This window comes from Varroa destructor, unplaced genomic scaffold (assembly GCF_002443255.2).
Source record: "Varroa destructor unplaced genomic scaffold, Vdes_3.0 BEIS01000003.1, whole genome shotgun sequence".
In the NCBI taxonomy this organism is placed as follows: Eukaryota; Metazoa; Arthropoda; class Arachnida; order Mesostigmata; family Varroidae; genus Varroa; species Varroa destructor.
Window position 1 is genome coordinate 36606842 of NW_019211456.1, and position 25071 is coordinate 36631912.

Sequence of the window (25071 nt, forward strand, 5' to 3'; positions counted from 1 at the left end):
GGTCATGTTTTTGGTTTCTTAAAAATAAATAATCCTCTCGCTTTGTTCCGTTTTCTACAATTATTACGTTTTTCAAATAATATAATAATTATAATTAATTAAGATTATTGTCAATATAATCATCATCATATAGTTCGATCCGCTTTGATATTATTTACATGAGATAGACGCGATGTACGTGGTCGAAATTGGCAATCGCTATTTACTATGTAATAGTTAATTAATTTGTAACTCAATCAGCCAATCTCAACTACGCCATACGCCGAACATCACAAGCGTCTTCACAATTCGTTTTTCCCATTATGCTGTATTGTGTTTATTATTTGGCCCTTTTTCGTTGTTCCGCTTCGTTTATCTTTTAAGCTGCCCGAGCTATCCCTAACTATGTGTCTTCTCCCCCGTGATCCCGCCGGGTTCTCGCATATGTTACTGCACCGTTTACTACTTTAGTTTTAACAACAACTTTTCAACAGCAATTATTTACAATGTGTAATGCATCTTCTGTTTGTGTCGCAATTATACAACGCCTGTATAGCTAGTCTACATAACTATTGATTGTAGTACTAGTCCACCATTTTAATTTCTCTCCCTCTCCCTCTATCTCGATCTCCCTCTCCCTCTATCTCGATCTCCCTATCTCTCTCTCTCTCTCTCTCTCTCTCTGATTACAACAACAAGAATATTAACAGAAGACAGCAGTAGTGCCGAACAACAACAGCAATCTGTAGCAAACAGCCAATATTGTGTGGCTGTGCTGCAACAACTGCACCAACGCGCCAGGCAAATAAACACATTACACGAATGTAGGCAGGTAGGCGCAAAGAGATCATAGCGAATTCATCATCTAACAGAAACAGGTATAAAGGCCCCTAACGATACACACGATAGTGATAATGGTGCCAATCATGTGCGTATCCATGGCGCTTCGGGGAATGGCGAAGCCAGAGGTGGCCTATACTTGTGTACTGAGCTTGCTCGAATTTGCCCCGGCGCTTTTCTCGTTGCAAATCTTGCTGCTGCTCGTATTATGGACGGCGTGGTGACTGCTACTGTTGTTACAGCTAGTATTATTACTGATGTGGTTGTTGTTGTTATTGTTGTTATGATTTGTGTTATTGTTGTTCTTCAGAGGTGCTGAGCAGACAAAATTCGCTGATTTGTTGCTCTGGCAACCCCCTGTTTTTGCCTTGAGGTCGGCTTTGAGGTCTCCACTTGAGGGGTTTGCTTTCTTCACATTCTCATAATGGTTCTCTTCTTGTCTCGTGTTTAACACTTTGTTATTGTTATTATTTGAGTACAGCCCACTGCCTCGGACGACCGAGTACCGTGAGAACTGCGGCTCGACCCCATCGACGTAGTCGTGAACAGTAGCGTACACGTGCGCGTCAGTGCCAAGCCTTGGTAACGTCTTGTTGTTGTTCTTCAATTCGTCATTAATTTTGATGGCTGGTGAAGGAAGTTTGGGCTGAGGTCGTACAAATGCACCGCAGGGATCAGCGATTAGGCCGGGCGTCATGCTATAGCGTAGGGAACCAACATCACCAGGTCGCAACGAGTTCCTCATAAGCGAGTCGCTCCTTCCACCGGATCGATAGATTGAGTTGTTCATCATAGCCGCTGCCCGTGCCGAGTTCTCTTTGTTCTGTCGCATGGCCACTTGATTCGGTCGGTACTTGCGATAATAGGCAACAGCTCCAAGTGCAATCGAAATGACGAGCAGGATCCCAAGCGTCAGAATGGTTGCCTTCTGGGCGGCGGTCACCACATCGGCCTCGGGGATCTGCTTCAACTTGGAACCATACGCTCCGTATTTGTAAGACATACTGTATTCACAATTGGCTCCGGTGAATGACGGTTTGCAAGTACATTTATAGCCGTCGATGAGGTCCGTGCATTGGCCTCCATTCTTGCAAGGGTTCGGCTTGCACTCATCCACGTTCAATGAGCAATCCTTCCCGCTGAAACCTGATGGACACGCGCATTCGAAGTCGTTTTGTCGTGAAAAGCAGGTGCCTCCGTTTGCGCAGGGCTTGAGGACGCAGTGGTCAACTTGAACTGTGCAGTTGGCTCCCGTGAAGCCCTTTCGGCAGAAGCACTTGAAGCCATCACCGTGACTTTGGCAGGTGGCACCATTTGAGCACGGGTTTGGCTGGCAATGGTCACGGATCTCGCATCGGTGCCCATAAAATCCTTCGGGGCAAGTACAACGGAATGGGGCATCGGCATATGGTTTTTCGCCATTTGTGCACCGTCCACCATTCATGCAGGGATTACCGTCACATGGATTAATCTTGTGCTCGCAATTAGGACCATCGAAGCCTTGCGGACAGATGCACTGGGGACCTGAGATGGTGTTTCGGCATGTTGCGCTATTTTCGCATTTCTTCGTGTCGCATGTCTCATTACGAAATTCACAGTGGACACCGAAAAAGCCTTCACGACAGCGGCAGCTGTAGTCGGTTGTGTTCGACACTTCCTTGCAGGTTCCACCATTCATGCAAGGTAGAGCCGCGCACCCTTTGATCACCTGCTCGCAGTTCTTTCCACCGAAACCGATTGGGCATTTGCAGGTATAACGACCATCACCCGAGTTTAGGCAGGTTCCACCGTTCCGGCACGGGGCGTTATTAGTACAAAAGTTGAGATCACGATTGCACAACATCCCGCCCCATCCTTCGTCGCAGTTGCATTGCCACGGCTGGTTACAGCTACCGTGCTTGCATCCGGGAAAGCGAACACATTGGTCACACATAGCGCCCTCATAACCGAAGTGGCAGTCGCAGCCGAACGGCTTGCTGCACGAGCCTTTGCATCCAGGTCTGCATACCGCTGCAAGGCAAAAATTAAGAAACCAGGTTAGATATCCGCTGTGTTTCTTATGCGCTATTGGTTTCTTTTCGTATGCGCCATCATCACCATCATCGCTCTCAGAGACAGGTAGCGGCGGCGGGAGAATCGACAAAAGTAGAAGAAAAGGAGCAGAAGCAGAAAAATGAAGACAGATGGTCGCCAGGTCCGTTAAGCAGTACGGCAGGCGGAAATGCATTGTAAGCGCACAGCTTGTGAGTCTTTAGAGCTTACAGGTAGGTGGTTGTGATAGCCATAGCGAAAGAGAGGGCGGAGCAGAATACAGACAGACAGAAACAGGCAGAGAGAGACACAGAGAGATCAGCAAGGGATGGATCAGATGAACTGAATGAAACGACAGAAGGACACGATCGTCAACTTATGATGATGATGGTGATGATGACGGCCACAACAAGAGCCACAATGAAGACGAAGAAATGAAACGAACAATACTTACGTTTATCACAATATTCACCGGCCCAGCCGCGAGTGCAGACCTTGTTGCCCTCCTCGTCGCATTCGTAGTGGCCGAAGCGGTCGTTACGGGGACGACACAGGCGATCACAGGCGATACCATAGTAGTGAGCAGAGCAGACGGCGCGGAAGGCAATTTTTACGGGGGACCGAGCGAGGTCAGGCTTCGACCATTCCTGGCTGATGGCAAGGAACTGGGATGATGTCAGACGCAACGCTGGTGCTGAGGTGGGCACTTTAGATTCAAGCCAAGCTTCGACGACAAGCGCAAAGGTGCCCGGCCAGCCGAAGTCGAACGGCATCGACACCTCGAATGAGTTGGCTGGGTACGGCAGACTCAGAGGTGCGCTAATGGACTCGCCGTACGTACACGTCATCTGCAATAACAAGAAGAAATACCTCTGTGATGTTAATTTTCGTGCTGCTGTTGCTAATCTGGCGACAACGCAGTATCAGTAACAGCAACGCTTGACTACAACGACAAAGACAATAATAATAACAATCTGTATCTGTGACGTTGATTCTGCTGTGGCTCTGACGAGGTTATGATGGCAATCTATCTATTCATTCTATCGTCGGTCATAACGAAAAAGGTGATGCTTGCACTTAATGTTAGCTAATCAACTGTGGAAGGCCTCGACGGTTACGGCTAACACCCGGTGGAGGGCGACAGCATCAGGCACGCGTTACGCGACGCCGACCACATGCGAGTCTGCAGCGCAAACCGCCAGGCAGACAAGTCGACAGTTATGTATATGCACCTAACGACAAACGTAGGCCGAGATTAGGAAATAAGCTACAAACAAGCTGGCCAACCGGCCGGCCGAGGACCCGTATTAAGATCAAGTAAGCAGCAGACTCTTTTCGAGAAAATACCGGACAACAGCATTCAACCAGTCAGTAAATGAGGACCAACCCGCGAAAGCGACAGCGGCCCGGCAATAGGCCGCTGTGAATCTGCTGCCGGTCGCTGGCGGCCGCTCCGCTGCCGGACGCCTGGAGCTCACTAGTCAGAATGGGGAGCTGTCTCTTACCGAGACCATCTGGCGGTCCACCACATTGCCGCCAATTGCCGAAACAACCAGAGATCCAACAATCGAAATGACGCAGCAGATGACGACGAAGAAAATGAGTACGATGTGACGGCCAGGGTCAGCGGCGGCGACGGCGGCAGCGACAGCAACAGCCAGCGGATCAGGGTCGCTAGCTCGCACCCCCAAAGTCCCTTTTGAAGCAGGAAGATAGAAGGGGGGAAAACACAGCACCTCTGCGAGTAAAAGACTACGACGATATCGAAGAAGAAAACGAAGTGGAGAGAGATCAAATGGATAGAGGTACAGAGATAGGAGAAGAGGAAACCGTAGACAAAAAGGAGGTAAACAGAAAAGGCGGAGGAGAGAAAGACGAACAGCGACACAAGCAGCCAGCGATGGCAGCGGCAGTAGGACACGGCAGCAGAACCGGAAAAAAGATCAGCATGTGTTTTAGGCCTGACAGAGTCAGGCTAGGAGACAGGGAAAGCTACATCCTGTATTCGTATCGGTCGGTCCAGGTCGAAAGCGAAGAGTGACTCCGATGGAGGTAAAGTTAGGGAGAGTCGGAAGGGGGAAGTGGAAAAGTGGCCTAAAGAAACGACCATGACGACGACGACAATAACACTGACGCTGACGATGATATTGGAGAAGAAACATTGCAGATGTAAAGTCTGGCTCCTTTAGAAACAGGAAACTAGAAAACAGGACTTCGGAGGAAGGCGGTAGAGTGACAGCGGATGAGTGCCAAAAGAATTAAAGAACTAGTGCCAGAGGACTAACGCGGCGGCGGTAGACACGTGAGATGCATGCTGGCAGTTCTTGCTCGCCGCGGTAGGTTATTTCGGGCTAGCATGGATGAGGAAAAGTAAGAGACAGATATTTGTGTTTTAGAGGAAGTGTATTAGTTGGGCACGCTAGCCATGCATGTCCACATGGCTAACGCAGACGCCTAAAGAACTGGAGTAGTACTACTACCCTGACTAATATTACGACAAAAAAAAGATAAAGACCGTGACGGCGACGAGGAAAAGGAAGCCGACGACTGCGATGGCAATGGACCAGCACACTGGAAAGAGGAACTTGAGGCAAATGGAGGAAAAGCTACGACTGGCGAAAAAAGTCGAAGCGCGACGAGAAAAAACTCGACACGCTCGAGAGGTGTCATTTAAAAAGGAAAGAGTATGATAGAGTGAGCCAGATGATGTCTTCCGCTTTGATCTCCCTAGTTTTTACTTGCCTGATGCTAATCAGTGATTTAGTAGAGCAATTTTCGTATACTGGTATACTTACGTTATCAGCATTGATCTCTCTCTGGAAGTGGCTCCAACATATTCTTAGCCGGAGAACATCCTGACGACTGAGCTCCTTTGTCATGTTCAAGCTTTCGACCTTTAATTGAAAGACGCCACTTGCTATCGCGCTCTGTAAATTTATAGACAAAATGCACACAAAAAAGAAAAAAACATACGTGAAATTTTCATTGTCTAACCTACCTTGACATGTATAGCGTCAATTTCGGTTGAATGAACCTAAATAATAATCTGCTAGTGAATTAAGAACATGTTATACTTGTTTGCTTGTTGTTTGGTAGACTTGTTGCATTTGAATAAGCTCGAAGTTGTTTTTAGTTGGGGCAGTTTCAAGTGTATCAGATGCCCCTATGTTCCCATCCGATTCGTTGCTAATCGTTACTGGCCTTCTATCTCGCATATGCTCTCCAAAGTGACTGATAGTCATAATTTTATGTATATAGCATATCGCCAGCCAGGTATGAACGAGCGTGGCCATCTTTATGGTGTGCATGTGTGTGTACTTTGGTTAGCGCACGGTGGTGTGCTGATTTCCCAGTTTTAAGAGGGACATCTGCCATTCCGCCCCCGAGAGTGTAGGAGAGACAGGGTTTTCGGCCTCGAACAGACGAGCCCCGACCGAGCCGAAGACCTGACAAGACGCTGTGGGAACCAAACATCAGCCGAGACAGCATCAAGCCGAGCGACTCCAGTCAGTTCGTTGTCATCGGCGGCAGCAATCCCCGACTCTCCTAGTCGCACCATCGTTCGCCACTGTTACTCCGGCCGGCATACAGGTCCGGCTGCTGCAACGAGAAGGAAGGAAGGAAGGAGCGTACACACAGGCCGTCACACGCAGGCCGTCCATCCATCCATACATAGTACCATAGAGAAAACTACTTATACGACCTTTACTAGTAGTAATATACTATTGCCGCTAGTGAGCGACTGGCCAGATGCCACCGGAGCTCTAGCACCTGGCGCTCGCTGGCGAACAACGGAGTGACGGCCAGGCAGTGACTGGTATCCGCCTGCTGTTGTTGCTGGAGTACCTCGAAACGCTGGCAACTTCTACGGCTGGCGTGGCCGCCTGGTTATCGCGCAACGACACCGATGGACGGGACAACTGTTCGTCGCGACCGTCTGCGTGCTGTTGGTGCCGCTGTTGCTATTGTTTCTACGCTGGTTATAAAACGACCGCCAGCAGCAGCACACGTAAAAACGTCGCTTTTCGTGATCTTTCCTTAATTTTCTTACTGGAACAATATTGGCGCTTACAAAAGTCACTGGTAGTACGGTAACCGTGATGGTGGTAAAAGATGGACAAAACGGCTCACGTTGTTCGCGCCGGACCTGCTAGCTGCTTCAAATTGCCATTGTTGTCCTGGGTAAGGTGACACCGCGTCGCGGTTCTCTCTTAGCCATACTCGATTCAAACAGACTACAGGGACCTGAGTCCAACAAGTAAATGGCAACAACCAGCTAACTAGACGACAAGTAAACCATTTACACAGGTATCTATTCATCCGGCGTACTCGAATGACAAGATATACAGCGAGAAAAAAAAAGATAAACGCGTTCCAATCAACTAGCCAATGATGATTAAGTCACGTTACACACCAATGGCAATGATAGCATTATCCTATCTTCGGTTTTTTGTTATTTTTGGATACACTGTTGCTTTAGCAGACGTGTTGAGGCCAATCCAGTTATGTTTTTGCCTGTGGCCTGTACTATAGAACAAACGAAAACGTAGATAAAGGATAGAGCTAAACGTTACGACTCTAATTCACTGACAAATTGATTGTTCAACTTTGGCAAACAACACCGGCGGTAGAAGGGTGGTATTAACACGCTAATAGTAGAAGTAAAACAAGCGTCTTCTTGCGTATTCGAGCAGCTGCCCCGTCATAAGCAGATGTTCACGACGCTGCTCATCGCTTCGAAATTGGGCGCCTTGTTGTTGCAGAATTGTCGAATTTTCAATGACTGCTCCTGACGCGGCCATCATCGGAAATTTTTCATTTATTAAGCCACCAAAGCGATAGATGATTACCAGGCCTTTTTATTGTCAGCACATAGTGTAAGGGTGATCATCTCAGGAGTAACTAGGTAAACTAGTTAATAGAAACTGTTGAGGCACAAAGACGAAAAGACGCTGGGAAACCTCACGTAGGAGGATCCGCGGCGAGTGATGTTGCCGAGGCGACATAACCGTTTGTGGGCTGAACTTGCAGACGTGGTCAGAAATTGCTCGATACGAAGTGATAGTTTAAGCAGTCATAAGGTAGTACCCCTATTTCGGACATTGAAGTTAAGTAGGAAAGAATAGCGATGATGGAGAGCGGCTTCCGGCTAGATCGCTGTAGGGCCTGTGTCCTTTGGTGCTGCTGCTGGCTCTGCCGCTTCTGCTCGACCTTGGTACTACGTTCAGCGGAAGCTTGGCTCAACCCGTCATGCAACTGTGCAGAGCCTCGAATATATCTCAGGTCGCTACTACCATCACTCAAACCGGATAAATCTACAGCTGAGAATGACATGAATTGCCTATGTATACAACAGTTGTTGCAATTATTGCAGTATTCTCGTAAAGAACGTACGAGGAGAGGCTGGAGCAGCAGCAGCAGCTGGAAGTTCAAGTTGAGAAACGGGGTTACGTCTAGCGGTCGACGTTAAATTGAGTTGTATATCTTTGCAATAGATAGATACACAACTGTTATCACAAAATGATAACTTGAGTGTTTTACAGGTGAGTGAAAAATCATCAACCGTGGCGGACTCAACTCGTGGGCTTTTCCACCTAAATTTGATCTTACTGATGATAATCTCGGCAAGTAGATTCATGTTTTCCATTTCAGTTCCTCTGGCTTGACTCCGTACCATTTTAACCGTCTGATTAGCTCACTATCGTTGCTATATATTACATTCTACCGCTGCTTCTCTAAACACAAGAGCCATGGTAGACCCGGGCCGTTACGGCCGAGATACATGGTGAGAAAACAGAAATTAACTTAGTAAACTTCAGAACAGTAGTGAACGCTAAATGAACTTCGGCGGTAGCAAACCTCACACGTGGTAGCTACGATCACTGAAGCTGCCAGCAATGAAGTTAGCAACGAGCCGAGAAAGCAACCAGTTAACATTAGACAAAACAAGCAGAATCCGACAGCATCCGATCTGAACCACCACCGTGCGTTAGCCACACAGCCATCACAAGTCGTGTCCGACTGTGGGAACCTCCGCGACCCCCGACGGTGGCAACAGTGGTCATGTCTATCTTGACAGCAGTGACATTTTCGCGCACAGAAACATCTTCACTGCGACAGGTAGCATCGGTCCCTAGTCGCTCCACTGCTACCAGCTATAAGCGAGCGATGACGCCACGCACCGAAATATCAGGCAGTCGCTTGGTGGGCCGGTAAGGAAAGGTGTCCGCCGTGCAATGGATCAACAAAGGAATAGTCGAGAAAGCACAACGTTTAAGAAGATAATGCGATAAGCTCTCGTGCATTCGACGTTGTTCGGCGGTCCGAACGTGGGGACGGACAAAGATGCCACGTACGTACGCGCGGTTCTAGCCAGTAGCTGGGAAGCAGTGAGAGCTGGCTATCTCATCGGTGTTATATCTATGTGTGTCCGTCGGCAGGTCGTTGTATCTACCCTATTATTGCTCGTGGTATCCAGGCAAAATCAGATGATAAGACTATCGCGTTGTTACGATCGTTTAATGATGCCACTCCCCATTTCGGTCGTCGGTCGGATCGTTACTTGGCTGATTATCTCCTGTACTAGTTGTGGAAAATGATACAGATTCGCCGTCTCCGTCATCTTTGATATAGCCTTCATGACGACGCCATATTAAAATTGGTTGCCTTAATTATTTCGTTTTGTGTGCGCTTGTGTATATGTCAATATACTGCAGACATAACTAGTATGAAGTGTAGGTAGTAAGATATACCGTGGCCTAGTGACGAGCTGAACAACAAAACAGAGATAAACAAAACGAGCAGAAGTGTCAGAAAGTATGGTTTGTCTTCTGCGTTGTTCAATCACACCGCGCATATGCAATATATATATATACAAGTACGTAAAAATGAATGCCGTAGGTATTCTTACTTGTAGAAAGCTGGCGGTGACGAAGATCACAGCAGATAAGCAACCGACAACACTAGGTATGGTCATCATTTTGAGCGCGAGATACCGTTCGGTGACGATAACCAGAATATGTGTATATATATATATATATATATATATATATGTATATGTATATGTATATGTATATATATATATTATACTCGCATACGAATAGGGGGAGGTTAAAGTCCTCAATTCGCGCAGTCACCACATAGCACGGCAGGGCATGGTCCTCATGACGTTCAAAATATCCAAGAGTAATAAGGGTCACGTTCACAAGGCGTTGCGCTAACAGAACTGAACAAACATTCACGCACACACATTTGTCGATGTACTGTTTTGCTCTATGTACATAGGTAGACACGCAGGCTGACTGCGCACGTAGAATGAATGCATATATCCTTTGTGGCACACACGGTGATTAGCAGGTTTTTTTCGATGACTACAGTTACTAGTGATACTACAATGACGAAGGCGGCAACGACAAGCTGTTACAGCTACCGTTGTTATTATGGTTTGCTTCTGTTTCAACACGAGACGCGACTATCTCCCGCGTGGTCTTGGTACGAACTGACACCAGAGCGGCCCGTGCCAGCTGAAGTCTACCGGGGCACTCTGGAGAGGAGGAAATACAAACAGGCGCGGGCTGGCTCACGGAGTCCACACAACCGACAGAGACTACGCACACATCGCATACATTCAGGCAGAAGCAAGCGGACGGAGCCGTCACACAGTCGTTCATTCGCGTACCGGCGCTCACTCACTCACACAGCCGGAGCAACAGCAGCCGCCTGCCATAGACAGAACAGCAACTAAAGGAGCACCAGCGGCGGCGGCGGCGGCGGCGGCGACACCAGGCGAACCAACGAAGCAGCAACCAGCCAACCCGTAAGCTCCTCGAGCGCCAAGCCGCGGCCCCATTGACGCCCATAGAATAGAACCGGTGGGGAGCGAACGACACCAGCGCCAGGAGCTCACAGCGGAGAGGAGGAACACCAGATGGCGGCCAGCTTGGAAAGCAGATGGCCGGTAGTGATGGTGGGTGTTTGGCGGCGTTGGTGCTCGCCGCGCTGCTGCTGATGGCGCCGACGACTCCGCTGATGTTTCTACGACGACTATAGGATATTAGAGAATAGGGCAGAACCGCGATTACGACGATGATGATGCTGATGATGCTGGGGATGGTGGCTATAATAGTTCGTCGTAGAGGTAGCAATACTAGCCGATAACGCCGTAAGCGCCCATAGTACCTATCTTTATGTATGTGATGCTTATGAAGCATAGGGTGCTCAGATAGATAGAGAATCTATAGATACAGAGACAAAAGAAGGCAGGAAGAGGCAGAAGGAGAGTCGAAGAACCAGTACCCAAGAAAAGTGTAGCTTTATATCTGTTATAGTGACACTATTGTATAATACTATAATACGGTAAATGGGCAAGATAGCGCCAGCGCCGGTGCAGCAGACAGGGCGTAGAGGGTGCGACTATACTATTGATACGACCGCATTATTGATGGAACATGGAAGTCATTAAGGTACGCTCTCACGCATAGATGTACCAATTTCTTGCAGAAGAACATAGCCGAAGGAACTAATCCAGCCGAAGCCCAGAGTAGCGGCTAGCGTCGACATAAGGACTCTTAGCGAAGAAGTAGCGGCAGAAGAGGCTGAAGTTGAATTTCTAAGTTAAATTCAAACTCTGGCTGGTCGCCGAGAGGAGAAAGCCTCCAGGCAAAATCGACCATTGAGACAACCGACACACTAACTACGACGAGGACGACGACGGAGCTGACACATATACCACAATAGTCAATACTTATTGTGGCTACTTGTTGAACTAACCAGATCAACCGCCCCACGTGGGGTTCTTTTAGGTGGACGAACGGATCTCGTCGAGGGGTTCACTGCAGGAAACGATAACGAGTGAGGGTTCATAATGCAAGTCGTCACTGCTGCAGCTCGCGCAGTTGTACAAATGGCGACAGTCTCGACGATGAGTGCCGAGTGAGTAATCAGGAGAAGTGTACTGGTGACTCGAAGCCAAGGGTTGGCGAAACAGACGGAACAACAGGCAGACAGACCAGATCAGGGTAGGTTGTAGCGCTCAGATCAGTGGACACATAGTGCGTTTTCGAACAGGCATGGGGTAGCATCACGATATTCTGTATGGCGGCTGGCAACGACTCTAACCTGAGAAACGACGTCTAGAAGAAGTTCGAAGAGAATCTGACCATTTGTGATTTGAGTGAACAGATGCACAATGATAAAGGCGATGACTACGACGCCCCCGCGGGGGCGCGGGAGGAGGGTGAAGGGGCAAAGCCTAATAGTAACAGTCCAGAAGCTGGTGGTCGCCAGACGGTCCAGAAGGTGCGGTAGAGGATAACAAAGTTGAGAAAGGCCAGTGCTGCAGCAATCATAACTCATTGCGCGCGATCACCCACTCATTTCAAATGTTAGATACGGCGCAGCGGTCGAGAGCGCGCGAGTCGCCCAGCGCTTGGCGTTGTTTCCGCCGAACCTTGGCGCGGATGCGCGCCAAAAGTTGTACAACGTTGGGTGGAATCATGTTTGGATAATAAGCTAAGCTACGGCAGGTTTCTAGAACTATTGTGTACTAGGTATCTGCAGTCGGTTCCTAGCACTCCACAAATATTATTGCCCATTAAAAACAGACTGGTGTATAGGTGTTTTAAGTTCTGCAACAATAATGACGAAAACAAATCATACCAGAACACGTATAATATATTTTACAAAACTTCAGCCTTGCGAGTACCTGACTATTTCGCGCAAGGTGTAACGTACATACATCAATGTCGAAATTGAAAATAAGAGAGGTCTAATTACCTTTTTCTGGGGGCAAATCGTCATAGTTCTCTGTGTGGATAGTAGTGTGTAGTAGAACATAGTGTGAAATCAGACGGTAGCATGTAAATGTGCATAGCATACGGATCTGATACAAATGTATACTCAGCTCCTTCAAAGTTTAACAAACAAATGCAAAATACCGAGTGGAAATGAATGCCCTGAGATACGGCGAAAAACATTAGTTTCGTAAAATGGTTCGCTGTCTGACAATGACTACGTACTTATTAATTCGGGGTAGCCCAAATGCAGTTGCCCGAAGTAAGCTATTCTACCCAGTCTTCTGTCTTCGTGAGGTCAGCCACGGGTGGGCACTGCTATCCCATCGAAGTAGCGGCACCGCAGCCATTTCATTCAATGTTCAATTCTACTAATTGCTCTGGTAGCCATTGTGCCCCTGTCACTCTTAGATTGCGATAGTGCGATGACTGAGAAAGCTAAACATACCAGGAGTAGAATTAGAGTCTGATGGAAATCAATAAGCACCTACGAATTCTTTCCGTGAATAAGCGTAGTAGCGTAGTGAGGGTTTGATTTTATCGGTGAGTTGTTGAGCTTCGCTTTTTGGTTGATCATTACAACAATCAACCTCGTTCCTTTTCTTAGATTTCCTACATAACAGCAGTACCGGTAACCGAAAGATGTGTAAATAGCGAGTGTTAGTTTTCTAACCACCCCGATCACGAGAGAGTTTAATGGGTTTGCTTGCCTTAAGTTGCTAGCTGGGGCGAATAAGCGAGCCTTCTCCACAGAGGATACGCAGTCGCCCCGGGCCGGCACTTTGAGACTACAACGCTGGGCAGTCACATCAGAAACGCCAGTCTTATCGTGAACATCAGCAACAACGAACACCTCATCCGCGCCCCATGCCACACCTTTGGTGTAGGCGGTAGGAGTCTTCGTCTTCTTTTAGATGCTTTTGCATAGAACAAAACGCGTACATGAGGTCGAAAAGCGGAAAGGGGCAGGCTAAAGGGTGAACACCAAACAAAGACGGCACCAATTATTGATTCCCAAAACACCCCTGCCGTTACCGATCGACGACGGAGTTAGTTGAAGATTGGCCTGCAGGCGTTCGGATCCACAGGCTTTTAACTCGGTCATCCGGCCCAATAGTCAGTAGTATAAACTTAGCAGATTGATGTATCACACTGAGTCTGCAGCCGGAGACGCTGCGCAGCTAGGATGAAAAACGGAAGTTAGAAAGCCAAGTCGTCAGGTCATCAGTTAGAGACGTGTGGGCGGGTCAACTTGTGTGCTTCCTCGACGTTTGCTCCGTTCATCCAGTGACGTCGCTGGTGTGTAAGACCCGCTCATCGCTAAATGTTAACCTTCGTCCCACAATTCGAAGCGGTGAAAAATAATGGATGGAAGGGACTGGAATTGCCGGCTCTTCGCAGTTGCGTTACGATCTGATACAAATCCTGCAAATCACTGTTGCGCTACTACGGCAGGACCTATGCTACGCTCAAAGAGTACTCTCCCATTGAGCAGATGATATCGAGTAATATCCTCGTAAATTAAATAAGTATGCGGGAGGAGGTTGTGTGGAAACACTGACTACCTAGATGTGTTTTTCGCTTAATGCTGTTCACTACAAGGCCTAGCTATTGGAGTAATAACGTAGTAGTAGTAGTAGTGGCTATGTTTTGGCGGGCGTCTGCATACGATTGCCGAGTTGTCGATCAGCATCGGAAAGGGGAATTTAGGGTTCGGCTGGGGTAGGGGAAGTTTGCGTTAGCATTCCAGTAACCATAACCATACCGGTCTGCGACGGTCGTCGCGGAATAAACAGCATACTTGAGACGCCGACTAACGAATCGGCCGAGTGGACACATACGGAATACATCTCGCTGCCGCTATAGACAGCGGCAGCAGCAGCAGATGTGGCCGGACAAGGATCTCTGACCTGACGCTGATGGGGCCAAGTAAGATGACTTTTTACTGGCGGCGAACAAGAAACATTGCCTGTAGCTCCTCGACAGGCCCTACGATGCGACACGGCCAGCTAGAGGCTACTAGTGTTAGGCTTGGCATGCCTGTGGTAGTACGATAATCCTTGATGTCGGGTAGGAAGTAAGACAAAGCGCAGCAATGCTGGTAGAGAGTGTAAAGAAATAGACAGGCTGTCATGTCGAGGGTGGTCGATTGCGGTAAGGTCAAGGCGCCAAGGCAAGGTAATGACACTACTGGGGGGTGGTAATACCGCTGTTGGTAGTACTGATGTTGGTTTTTGTGGCAGGAAGTCTCGAGCCAAAAAAACAGAGAGGCGAAGCTAAAAAAAACAAGGCGGAAAGTTCCAGACGACTCAGTGTCTGCGAACTCACCATTGCAGCTAGATCGGACTACAAAATTGGGCGGAATTTATGGAAGAAGACGACTCAGAGGTCGATGTTCTGGGAGGCACTCAGACGGATCGTCCACAACTAGCCTTACTATTATTCCTATAAAGTCGAGGCACTGATTACTAACGAAGCTACTCCGCGTCTACTTAGCGCACGCATCGATAAATAAGACGGTTACTTCTTGTCGTTGTAGTTCTGCTCGACCTGATCTTATAACGGAGGAAAGTTAAGAGCGCTTCACCTAAAGCTCACTGGGTTATTGGTCTTCCTGCGTATAAGTACATCTTGGACTCCTGAAGGCGGATATGTTCAATGATTCTACCATTTAGTTCCATACCGCTGAGATCGTGAGATTCGGCCATAGAGCGAAAACCCAGTTTGGGGCTGAGTAGATCGTGAGTCGGTTGCCTGCTTAAATTGGGTCGGCAGAGACTACGAATTCGTCCGCTAAAGGATATTTTGAAGCATAACATTCAAATTTATCACAGAGATCCGAACCCATCGCAGAGGAAGCTTTCTATTTCTACACTGAAGGATCACGATCATATTACATCAAACTTCACGGAGGAAACTTAACACTTCTACAAGATGGCAACGTCAAGCTAGCAACAGCTGTCTAAAGAATATTGGAATGATGCCTATCGGTTGTTATTTAGGAGATGAATGAGATCACTACCTACGTTTGTCTTGTAATGTTTATGTTTATAATGCAACAATCGGTAGGTGTCGTTCATCTTCTCTATGGCCTATTTATGTGACAGACAGTATATTTATCAAACTGATATTTGGCCACAGTAAAACGATCGAGTTTTGTTGGTGTACGATCTTCATCTTGAATACCATATTGCGCGGCACGTAACTTTGGACCAGAGCGAATTTGGTCGATCAAGAGGTGCGTGTTAAATGAATCACACACTGGATGTTCACCGAATAGTTCCAAGCTATATTTTTCTTATGTTTTGGTGCTGTCTTTGTCCTGTCAAATGTTATTTTGTCATTTCAGGCGGAGTGATGTTCCAGTGGCCTTATAATCGATGTGGCCTTCGCCAATCACACATGTAAACGGCCTAACAGCACTGAGGGAAAACTTACGATTAGAACTTCTTCGAATGTAAGTGAAGCTGGTAAACGAGAGACCTTACACAACCATTAGAAGCACAGTATACGCCTTTATCACCAAACACTCATTTTATATCAACGCTTATTGCAAATGCTTCACATAATAGTTACACAACTATTACGTATACCGAAAATTCATAATTTCCTTGTAACTGTTACGTAAGTGCTAAATAAGTTTGAAACAAATTGTATACCACTATTGCATATAATCTGTAACCATAGAAACGCTCGCATTGCAAATGTTATTAGCATTTGTTCCTAGGAAAATATTTACAGATCCTTTTCGCTGGTTGTTCTTGTAATCACCTCGATCGCTATCACCCTTTGAACTATACGATGGAACGCGTGTAGCCGATCAGTTTTATTTGCCGCTTCTGCAGTTTTTCCGACGGCGTCCACATACAGTACAGGTTGCATTGGTTGTGACTCAGTTTCCATCTACGTGGAGGTATATGAATACACTATTTTCTAATGGGCAGTCCAGTAACAAATAAGAAAGGCAGCGGGAAAGGAGGTGCTGGGGGTCAGGTGCTAACTCAGAGAAGAACACGACGCAAAAACGTCGCAAAAGACCACTCACCATGTTAGACAGACGGATAGGTACGGACAGAAGAAGCAGAGCGAGTAATGATGGTATTCATGCATTTGCATCGTTTTAGGATTGAGTGTGATAGAACAGAATGCCGAATTGGAACTGAACCCCACGTTTTAGAGCGGATGCTCGTTGCTGGGCTGGGATTTAAGGGAACCGAACAGGATGCACTTGGCAGTCGGTTTGTTCGGCCGAAGATATGTTTATCTGCCATGTTTTCGAGTATAGCCCTAGAATAAGATTAAGCTGGGCAACGGAGTGCGCGCATTATTATTGATGGCACAGCCCACCGTAAATGACAGGCGACCCCTGTAAAGAAGAGCAAAAATAACAGAATTCAAACAAGCTCAAGGTCATCGAGGGTCGACTCTACTACCAGCCCGCTGCTACTGTCTCAGCTTTGGCTAGGGCTTGTTCCGCTTATGCTGTGGCCGCTGCTCAAAATATTATAACTGTTTGTGGTATTGATGCTACCAGTGCGACGGGATTCCTATAGGGAGACTCTACTCAGCCACTGTAATTGTAGTGAGGATGTCGTGGCTGTCAGCTCCCGGCCGCAGAGTATCCACGGAGTATCTCCACCGGCGATCGGAGGCGCACACTCCAGGCCAAGTTCGCCGTGTCCGTCTCCTCTTTTCAGTCAATCAATTTCCACTGAAAAGCAGTCGCCGATTTCGCTGGCGGATGAATGTTGTCTGCCTGTGCAGTTGCCTGTGTGGCTGAGTGACGACGACGGTGATGATGATGACGATGACTATTTTTCTATTTTCTATTTCTCGAGTCTGTCTGTGGGTTGTGTCGAGGGTAATGGCAGCTGCCCGTGGTGCGCTGATGTTGCCGCTATGGTATTCGGATCCCCTGGGAACGGAAGTGCTGCGGATGCCAGTACACTCGTTTCACTTCCTCCGCGCGCGTTAAGGGTTAAAAAGAAAGTTGAATGTTTAAAGAGTGGCGGAATGGCAACTGTTGTTGATAGTGCGCCGAAGCTGTTGTCAGGGACAAACTATGCCTGGTGATTAGAGGTAGGCAGAGAACACAGGCAGAAGACCCCAATCATTCGTAGGAGACAACAAAGAAATACACATCGGGAGAGACGAAACGCCGATGTTGGCGTGAATTGCATCATTTACAAAAGGTTGAGGAGAAGCACTGCAGCCACCAAAAGCACGACAAAACCGGTAGCAGCAGCAGCGGTACAAGGATAGCATCGTCATGAACGGACGCCGTAGCGGCAGCCGCGATTACAGCAGCGTCGAGGGAGAAATGGTCTCTACAAGGCTGCAATTCAGATTCGCTGTCCATTCATCCGGCCGGCCGCTAAAAAATTCGCCGGGTCTTCCTGTTTAGAGAAACAAAGAGTTCTGTAAAGCATACCTCTCGGTGGACGCCATTCTCTTGCCATTGTGAAGTGATACACGATTGTGTGGTTAGGTATGACTGAAGACAGGTTAGAGATAGACTTCTTAAGAGCATTACTATCTACATCTCGCAATTCATATGCAGATATTTTAGTGCAACAACGTACCTACTTCCGTATATATATATAACGTAATACGGACATTTCCTGCAAAGTTCTTCAATAGTTATGGATATCTCTTCATTTGTCAAAGAAATACAATAATTTTTCGAAAACTTGTATGTAATGCGCTGATTTTAGATGGTAATACAATTTACCTATACCTATTTTAGTATCACTGAGCGAAATATATCATTGTGATGCGTGGGCCAATATAATCGAAGAAAAACAAGCTCCGTTGCAAACACACTAGCGGTAACGTCGTTGATGCCCAAAGGACCATCTGAAGCGAAGCCTTTCACCGAATTTCAATGTGCTTTGTGTTTCAACCGTATCTGTTACCTAATAATCGTAACCAGCATTGGCCACACGTGGCCTGGTCTGTGAGCCCTTGAACTAGGCCCGTGTGTCTTATCCAAGCTATGAGAACCTTAATCATCACTCATTCAAGAACAGATTTAGTTAGTCTTTTCGTACCTTGCCTTAACTTTGCTGCTAATTAAGAAAACGGAACAATTTCTCTCATTACGACTTGTCCTGCTAGAAAGAACAATACGATTTTCTAGAGAATAATTTTCTAGCAAATCGTATTGTTCTTTTTGCAGACACATTTGCCTCACGCATATAACACTTTGTGGTTATGTTTCACGGGGTAGCTGTATCCTGTGTTATTGTGTTTTTGTGTACAATTGTTCCTTACTTGTAGGAGGTGTTCGCTCTTCCACTTATTTGTCTGGTAAATGGAAATAAGAGACATGTATTATTTTACATTACTGTTTATGTATCTCTACTTTTTATTTATTTGGCAAATACCTATAAATACCCTTAGTTGTAGTGTGCTGCTCTGCATTTTGGTCGACCGAATTAATCTAGCATATTGCAAAAAATTAGAGTTTCCCAGGACAGACCTCTCAAATCGAAATAATTATATCACGAAAAATGGGCTCGATCGATGCCAAAGGGGATTTTCTATCTGTATAGCTATTAACAAAACGGATATAAATTTAAAAAAAAAAAATACGTGTCTACAACGCCTTTTGGCATATGTGTAAGATAATGACAGTTCTCTCTCGATACGGGCTGAACCTAGTGTCGGTGTTCGAAGTGGTCCCACCACGAGTACAGAACCCTTATTTCCGACAAGTGTATGCTTCCTTCCTGTGGCATAAGACATCCCTTTAATGGCTGGGCTGGGTTCCTTTTCAAACTTCCATAGTCATTGCTAAGAGACCCTATACTACGTAAGAGTAACATCGCACGAATGAGCAAGTGGGTCTACGCCCTGAAAGGTAGTCTCGGATTCGAATCCTTGCCTTCCGGTGGTCGCTTGCAACGACAAAAAGGGCGATGATGATTATTATGAACACTCTTGTTTAGCTTCGCTGCTTCTGCTATGACAGCTCTACGTATCTCGGGTGCGAAGAAGATCTTGATAGCGGCAGGGAGACCAGCAGCATCACCGAGTCACATGGTGAGACCCTATTCTTCTCTACTTTTTTTTTTTGGTTGTACCTCGTACTCCTTCAAAAACGTCCTATCCTTTTCTTCATCCTTTAAATTTTGCGCTTGTGTGCACTGGATTTCATATCACACGAGCTAGAGAACATGTGGTAGCAATAGTAATTGCAATAATCGTTAGTATCTGATTGGTGCAGGCGGCAGTTTGTGTGGTAGCTTCTTGCTAAAAATTCACCGGTATACCGACAAGCACCAGCTACGTGTAAGGGTAAGCCTACGGATGTAGACGGATCCCCAAACTTTGAGACAAACAGAAAAGCAGAGAGGTTAGAATTGAAAGAAAGAAACACAGATCAGTGGAAGCAAAGCGAAAATAAAAACAATATAAAAACGTACCTTTGTCTGCAATAGGGTCGTTGTTGGAATAATTTTTAACGTGGTATATATAGCACATTGTCTTTTATTCGAGCAGTCCGCCCCGCACTATGTCTCACCCACCGTGAATTCAACGAAATAAGAAGCAAAGCAACTTGATTAAGTTCCGCTTAAAGCTCCAATCATGCGCCTGGCTTTTGAATCTCCTTCCTGCTACAGCTCGTGTAGTGCAGTGACACAGCAGGAAAAGAGAAAAAGTTCAAGCTCACTTTCTGCTTTTTACATAGAGCCAACTTCAGCACTCTTTCTCGACCTTTACATTTCCCAAGGACCACAAAGGTCTTAGGAGAGCCTTTTAAAGCTAGGGCTTATAGCAAGATATCCAAGAGAGTCTACCACACAAACACAGCATTTCCATCTCCGTCTTTGACTAGCTCTGTCCTTCGCTTCATAAATCGGGAAATCTATAAGCGGAATTATGCATACACGAACGAAAACTAGGTAGGTCGCTTACCCGTTTTCTTCTTCCCCCCCCCCTTTCCCCCTCTCTCTCTCTCTCCCGCTAATTTTTCTTTTGCTTTTGATATTTTTCATGTTTGGACGGTGTCTCGCCCAGTTCTATGGACAAAAGCCGTGAGGCTTGGCAAGCCCATCGCTCGTTCGCCGGTATCTGACTTCTGCACATGTGCAGGAGTTACGGAAGAAGCAGTTACTGTCTGTTTTTTTTGTTCCCAGGAAACATTTTCTGGCGTCTTTGCTTCTTTAGTCAGGCTTCGAGTGTGTTCGCTCGCCGTAGAATATGTACGACGGTTGTTTTGCTTCTCTTAGTATGAATGAAAGCCTTTGAGAGATAACCCCATAGAAGGGGGGCGAGGGGAGAAGACAGTATCAGAAACTAACAGGAATGAGCGACCATGACAGTTTCGCGTTGGAGCACTGATTGTGTAAAACCTACTATTACCGGTAGCATTAGTAGGAAAGGTTTGCTCTGTCTCGTCTCTTCCATTTTACGGCAATCGGAACCCTAAACCCATGCTGGAAGACGATCGTCAATGGTCGAGTGAGCACTACTTTGCTAGGCCTAAGGTTTTTGCCTTACAGCATGCCACATATGAAGAGGATCTTCCTGCTCTTTTTAAAGAAAAGCAAAAAAAAAAAGAAAATCTTTTCAACAGATACGAACAAAGGAGGAAAGGGATAGAGCACAAAGCATTTATGAAGCTAGCCTCTCTCACTGCCACTCTACCTAGCGAGCAGACGGCCGACGGCTGGCAGGCAACTGTCTTGTGGGTAGTAGCTCCTACCGCTGCTGCAAATCTGTTTCGTTCACTAGTAAGGAAGTACAAATCAGTGTCTTCCGGAGCTACCGACGCCGTTTCAGCATAGACTCGGATTGGCACCGTAGTGCCATTAATGTATCGACAGCTCATATCTGTACATATCTCTGCCGGGAAGACAGGCGGCAGTCGCTTTAGCGACAGCAGCGGCAACTGTGAATTCGGAGGAGTAAAACATATTCAAGAATAAGACGAAGATAAAAAAATTCGAACGACGGGTGGTGTCGAAGATAGCCGCTAAGATAACGACGACTACGGCAAATTTATCTGTCGATGACTGGAGACTTTTAAGCGCCGCCGCCGAGAATCCGAGTGCGATCGGTATGAATCGCAGCGGCACTCGTTGTCTCAGGCGGACGTTTGTGGCAAACGGACGGAACCGAACATAGACTGTTCGAGAGCAAAAACAAGAACGTTTGTATATATACATGTAGATGTATATATATATATATGTATATATACATGTGTCTTTCGACAAGATTTGTTCTCGTTCGATTACAATGTGTCCCGTTTCATTTCAGTGGCGTCTACTGGGACGCCGGCGTCGGCGGTGGCCACGGCTACTTCTGCGACATCTTGTGCTGCTGCGGTGTGAACGGAAAAAAGCATGTAACAAGAGTGACAGCATCAACAACAATATAAAGTATTGCTTGAAAGAAAAATATGGCTTTAACTTAATGCGCTTAGCTTTCTCGTAGTACACCTTTTACCTATAAACCAGCAGACGTCCGTAAATGTGAATGATCTATGTATAAAAAACGACCTAAATCGAAGAGAACCGCGTGGTGAGACAAAAGTCGAACATCGAAGAAACGTTACGGGGTATGACGCATGACGAACCATACGAATCATATACATCGTATCTATAGCGGAGGGAGTGGATAGTTAATAGAAAGATCCAGCTACGGCTGGAGGTTGGTTTAAGGTAGAATTCGAGTTGTCCGCAATGGCGGTAGCAAGCAAGCAAGCGTGTGAAAATGGACCAAAACGCGTACTCTGTCTTGCCATTCCTAACAATACTTATTCTTATATAGAGTAGAATGCCTATTATAAGTTAGCCCTTAAGGATCTGATGCTGCTTACACTAGCTTCTTTGAAGACGACGAGACGACACCGACAATGAACGACAATGTGAAACTGTCATGCGTTGTTTGTATCTGCCCCTTTGTCTTTTTCGTTCAACCTGACTTCTCGTTGTAGGTGGAGGAGACGTCTATGGCCGAATAGCGTAAGAAACCACTAAGGACAATGTGCAGTTCACATGCTGTTAAATCCCGCCTGGCCAGCGCTGCTGCCGCTGTCTCTTCTGCCGATCTACAGAATGACAAGACAGACTGGTTCAGTGGACAGCGTCGTAGTGGAGAGGCAAGCGGAAACGACGTCAGACGGCAGACAGCAACAACTTAAGGCGTAGCTCGCCGGCTAGCATCATCGGGTGAGGTAACCTGTCTGTTTACTCATTCCTTGGCCAAGCAAAAAAATCGTCCGAGATGTATCTATCGTTCACGTTCGTGCTTGAACCGTTGTTGTTGATGTCGTTGCTATCGTTAGCCATGTTTCGGAGAAGTTTTCTCACTGGCTAAACTGGATGGCTGCTTGAAGTGTGCGCGATTCAGGAAGGCATGCTCGTACTCTGCAAAGGAGCTCTCGCTCTTCTAGCTGCCGGAGACGAACCACGTCTCGTTCTTTCTTCCATTCAGGATAAGAACACGAAGTGCGTGCGTGCGTGTTTGTGTGTGTGTACGTGCATCTGTATATTTGTATGTGCCAGCCTTATAGTCGCTATAGTCGTAGCGACTATGTTCCTTCATTGTCGACTTCGCTTGTTAATGTTACTCTTGCTGTTGTTGCTGATGATGAAGCCACTGCTGCCGCTGACGTCGCAGCCGCCGCCATGTCAGCCCCCACCGCCTCCGTCCGCCCGTTCGTCATGGGAGGCTGGCCGGGATCATTGCGTTGAGAACCACGTCTCGCCTCGCCAGAACTACTACGTTCTGTGCCTCGGGTACTAAGGTAGAAAGGCTAATGGAAACACGGAGGTGGACCTACCACCCTCCTTCTATTCTTCTATAGATAAATGCTTCTACGACTGTATATATGAAGCCAACCAACTAGTGCCTTGGCACTTCGCCTGCTGCCTACACCAAAACAGTAAAGTCTTCTGCATATCAAGACTGTTTCGTCACAGAGCTGCTGACAATTACCTTTCTCTACTATGTCCTCTCTTCTACGACGAACACCAGCAGCAACAACAACAAGAACGACGACGATGACAACAGTCCCAGCGGTAGCGGCAGTGGCGATATTGTGATTACGCGTTTACGCCAGAACGGCGTGAGAACTGCGTAAGTCTCTCGCGGTTGCTTTCTCTCACTCTCCGCCAAGGCGCCGTTGCTACGGCTATAGTCGCCGTTAAAGTCTACTTCTGTAGTGACTCAAACGCCATAACAGTAAAGGCCACCGAAGGCTATCGCTGATGAGCTACTGGCACTGCTGCCGCCTACCGTCAGCGCGAGAACTAGTGGTTTGACGCTAGCGTATCTTGGACCTGAGGCAGGCGGGTAGGGGAGGGGGGAGTCAAGTACCTGAAGCAACAGTGGATGGCGGCTAGCGGCAAAAAGATTGGGAAACGCAGGAGAGGACGTAGAAATACAAAAGCAGTGCGACAACTAAGAACTAACCGAAAGGAGCAGATAGGTCCGGTACGGTTGTTGCTGCTTTTGCTGCTCTACGGCATTCACTCCTACAAAGGAATCAGACGAGATAAAAGTGAGAAATTGAGAGAAATTCGTGCTACCAGCCCCAGATAGCAGGTAGCGTATAAAAGTAGCAATATCACAGGGGAAGGATATCAAGAACAGTGGTGATTCAGGCTGGCTACTATTTCTGCTTCTAGTTGAAGTTAAGGGCTGGGAAACATCTAAGATCGAGGCAGACAAAGCGACAGCGAGACGAAACAGCCAAGACACGGAATGACCGACCGACATGTCATTCAAACTAGCTACATTATACAAAATGGCCAACCAAGTCGAATCGTGCCCGTAGCCTCCAGCAGTGAAGCCACCGTTGCTGTCACTGCTGCTACTGGCGTCACGGCGTTGACACGTCAGGTAGTAGGGCAGTGTACGTTCAAAGGTATGCTACCTGCTCGCTTCCGCGATGGGAATACCTGATTCTAGTTAATGTCAATGGTTTACTTGGTTGTTGCGTTCGTTTGTTCTGCTAGGACTTCAAACGGGTTCTATTAGCAACGCAAAGCTATCGGCAAGCCGACGAGGAGTAGGCTCGAGCACCCCTGCCTTTTGCTGATCTTGTAGAACCGCCAGATCGCGGAAGTACAGTGAGAGAAATGGGCGTCACTGCTACTACATCAGCAGCCACGCAACACATTGTACGTAGGTACGTAATAGAAACACCGCTCATTCGCGCATGTAGAAGACCTCGACTCCTACACTTAACGCACAGAGCCTACGAGGCTTACATACATAATCACGACAACAGATGCATAGAGGCTAAGTAAACCACGAATACATATCTAGGACAGAAAACTTCTTTTGAAACTGAATTTCGCTATACGGAGCGCTAGATAGATAGCGAGAATAAAGGAGAAAAACCGCGGCCCGTGAGAACCTCGAAGTTCCGTAACGAAGTCCTACTAGTAATGATGCTGTTGACGATAGTACTTCT

At 47.0% G+C, this 25071-nt stretch overlaps 1 protein-coding gene and 1 long non-coding RNA gene across 10 annotated transcripts in view; one reads left to right on the forward strand and one right to left on the reverse strand.

Moving 5' to 3' along the window:
- Positions 1-6: 6 nt before the first annotated feature.
- The window catches only part of LOC111247252 (uncharacterized), a 39180-nt gene continuing 14115 nt past the window's right edge, over positions 7-25071 (reverse strand). Inside the window, exons 1-4 of one of the 7 annotated variants that reach the window (XM_022797937.2) lie at positions 9761-10783; positions 5646-5777; positions 3305-3698; positions 7-2829 (exon numbers count right to left, since the gene is read on the reverse strand). In XM_022797937.2, coding sequence (XP_022653672.1) covers positions 953-2829; positions 3305-3698; positions 5646-5777; positions 9761-9829 — 2472 coding nt within the window. In that variant the 5' untranslated portion in view covers positions 9830-10783 and the 3' untranslated portion in view covers positions 7-952. The other 6 variants (XM_086984117.1, XM_086984119.1, XM_086984118.1 and 3 more) reach the window with 6 other exon arrangements.
- The window catches only part of LOC147756890 (uncharacterized), a 45372-nt gene continuing 36055 nt past the window's right edge, over positions 15755-25071 (forward strand). Inside the window, exons 1-3 of one of the 3 annotated variants that reach the window (XR_015324123.1) lie at positions 15755-15879; positions 15991-16098; positions 21906-24827. This is a non-coding gene — a long non-coding RNA (uncharacterized LOC147756890). Of the gene's footprint in view, positions 15880-15981; positions 16099-21905; positions 24828-25071 lie in introns of those variants that run through there. The other 2 variants (XR_015324125.1, XR_015324124.1) reach the window with 2 other exon arrangements.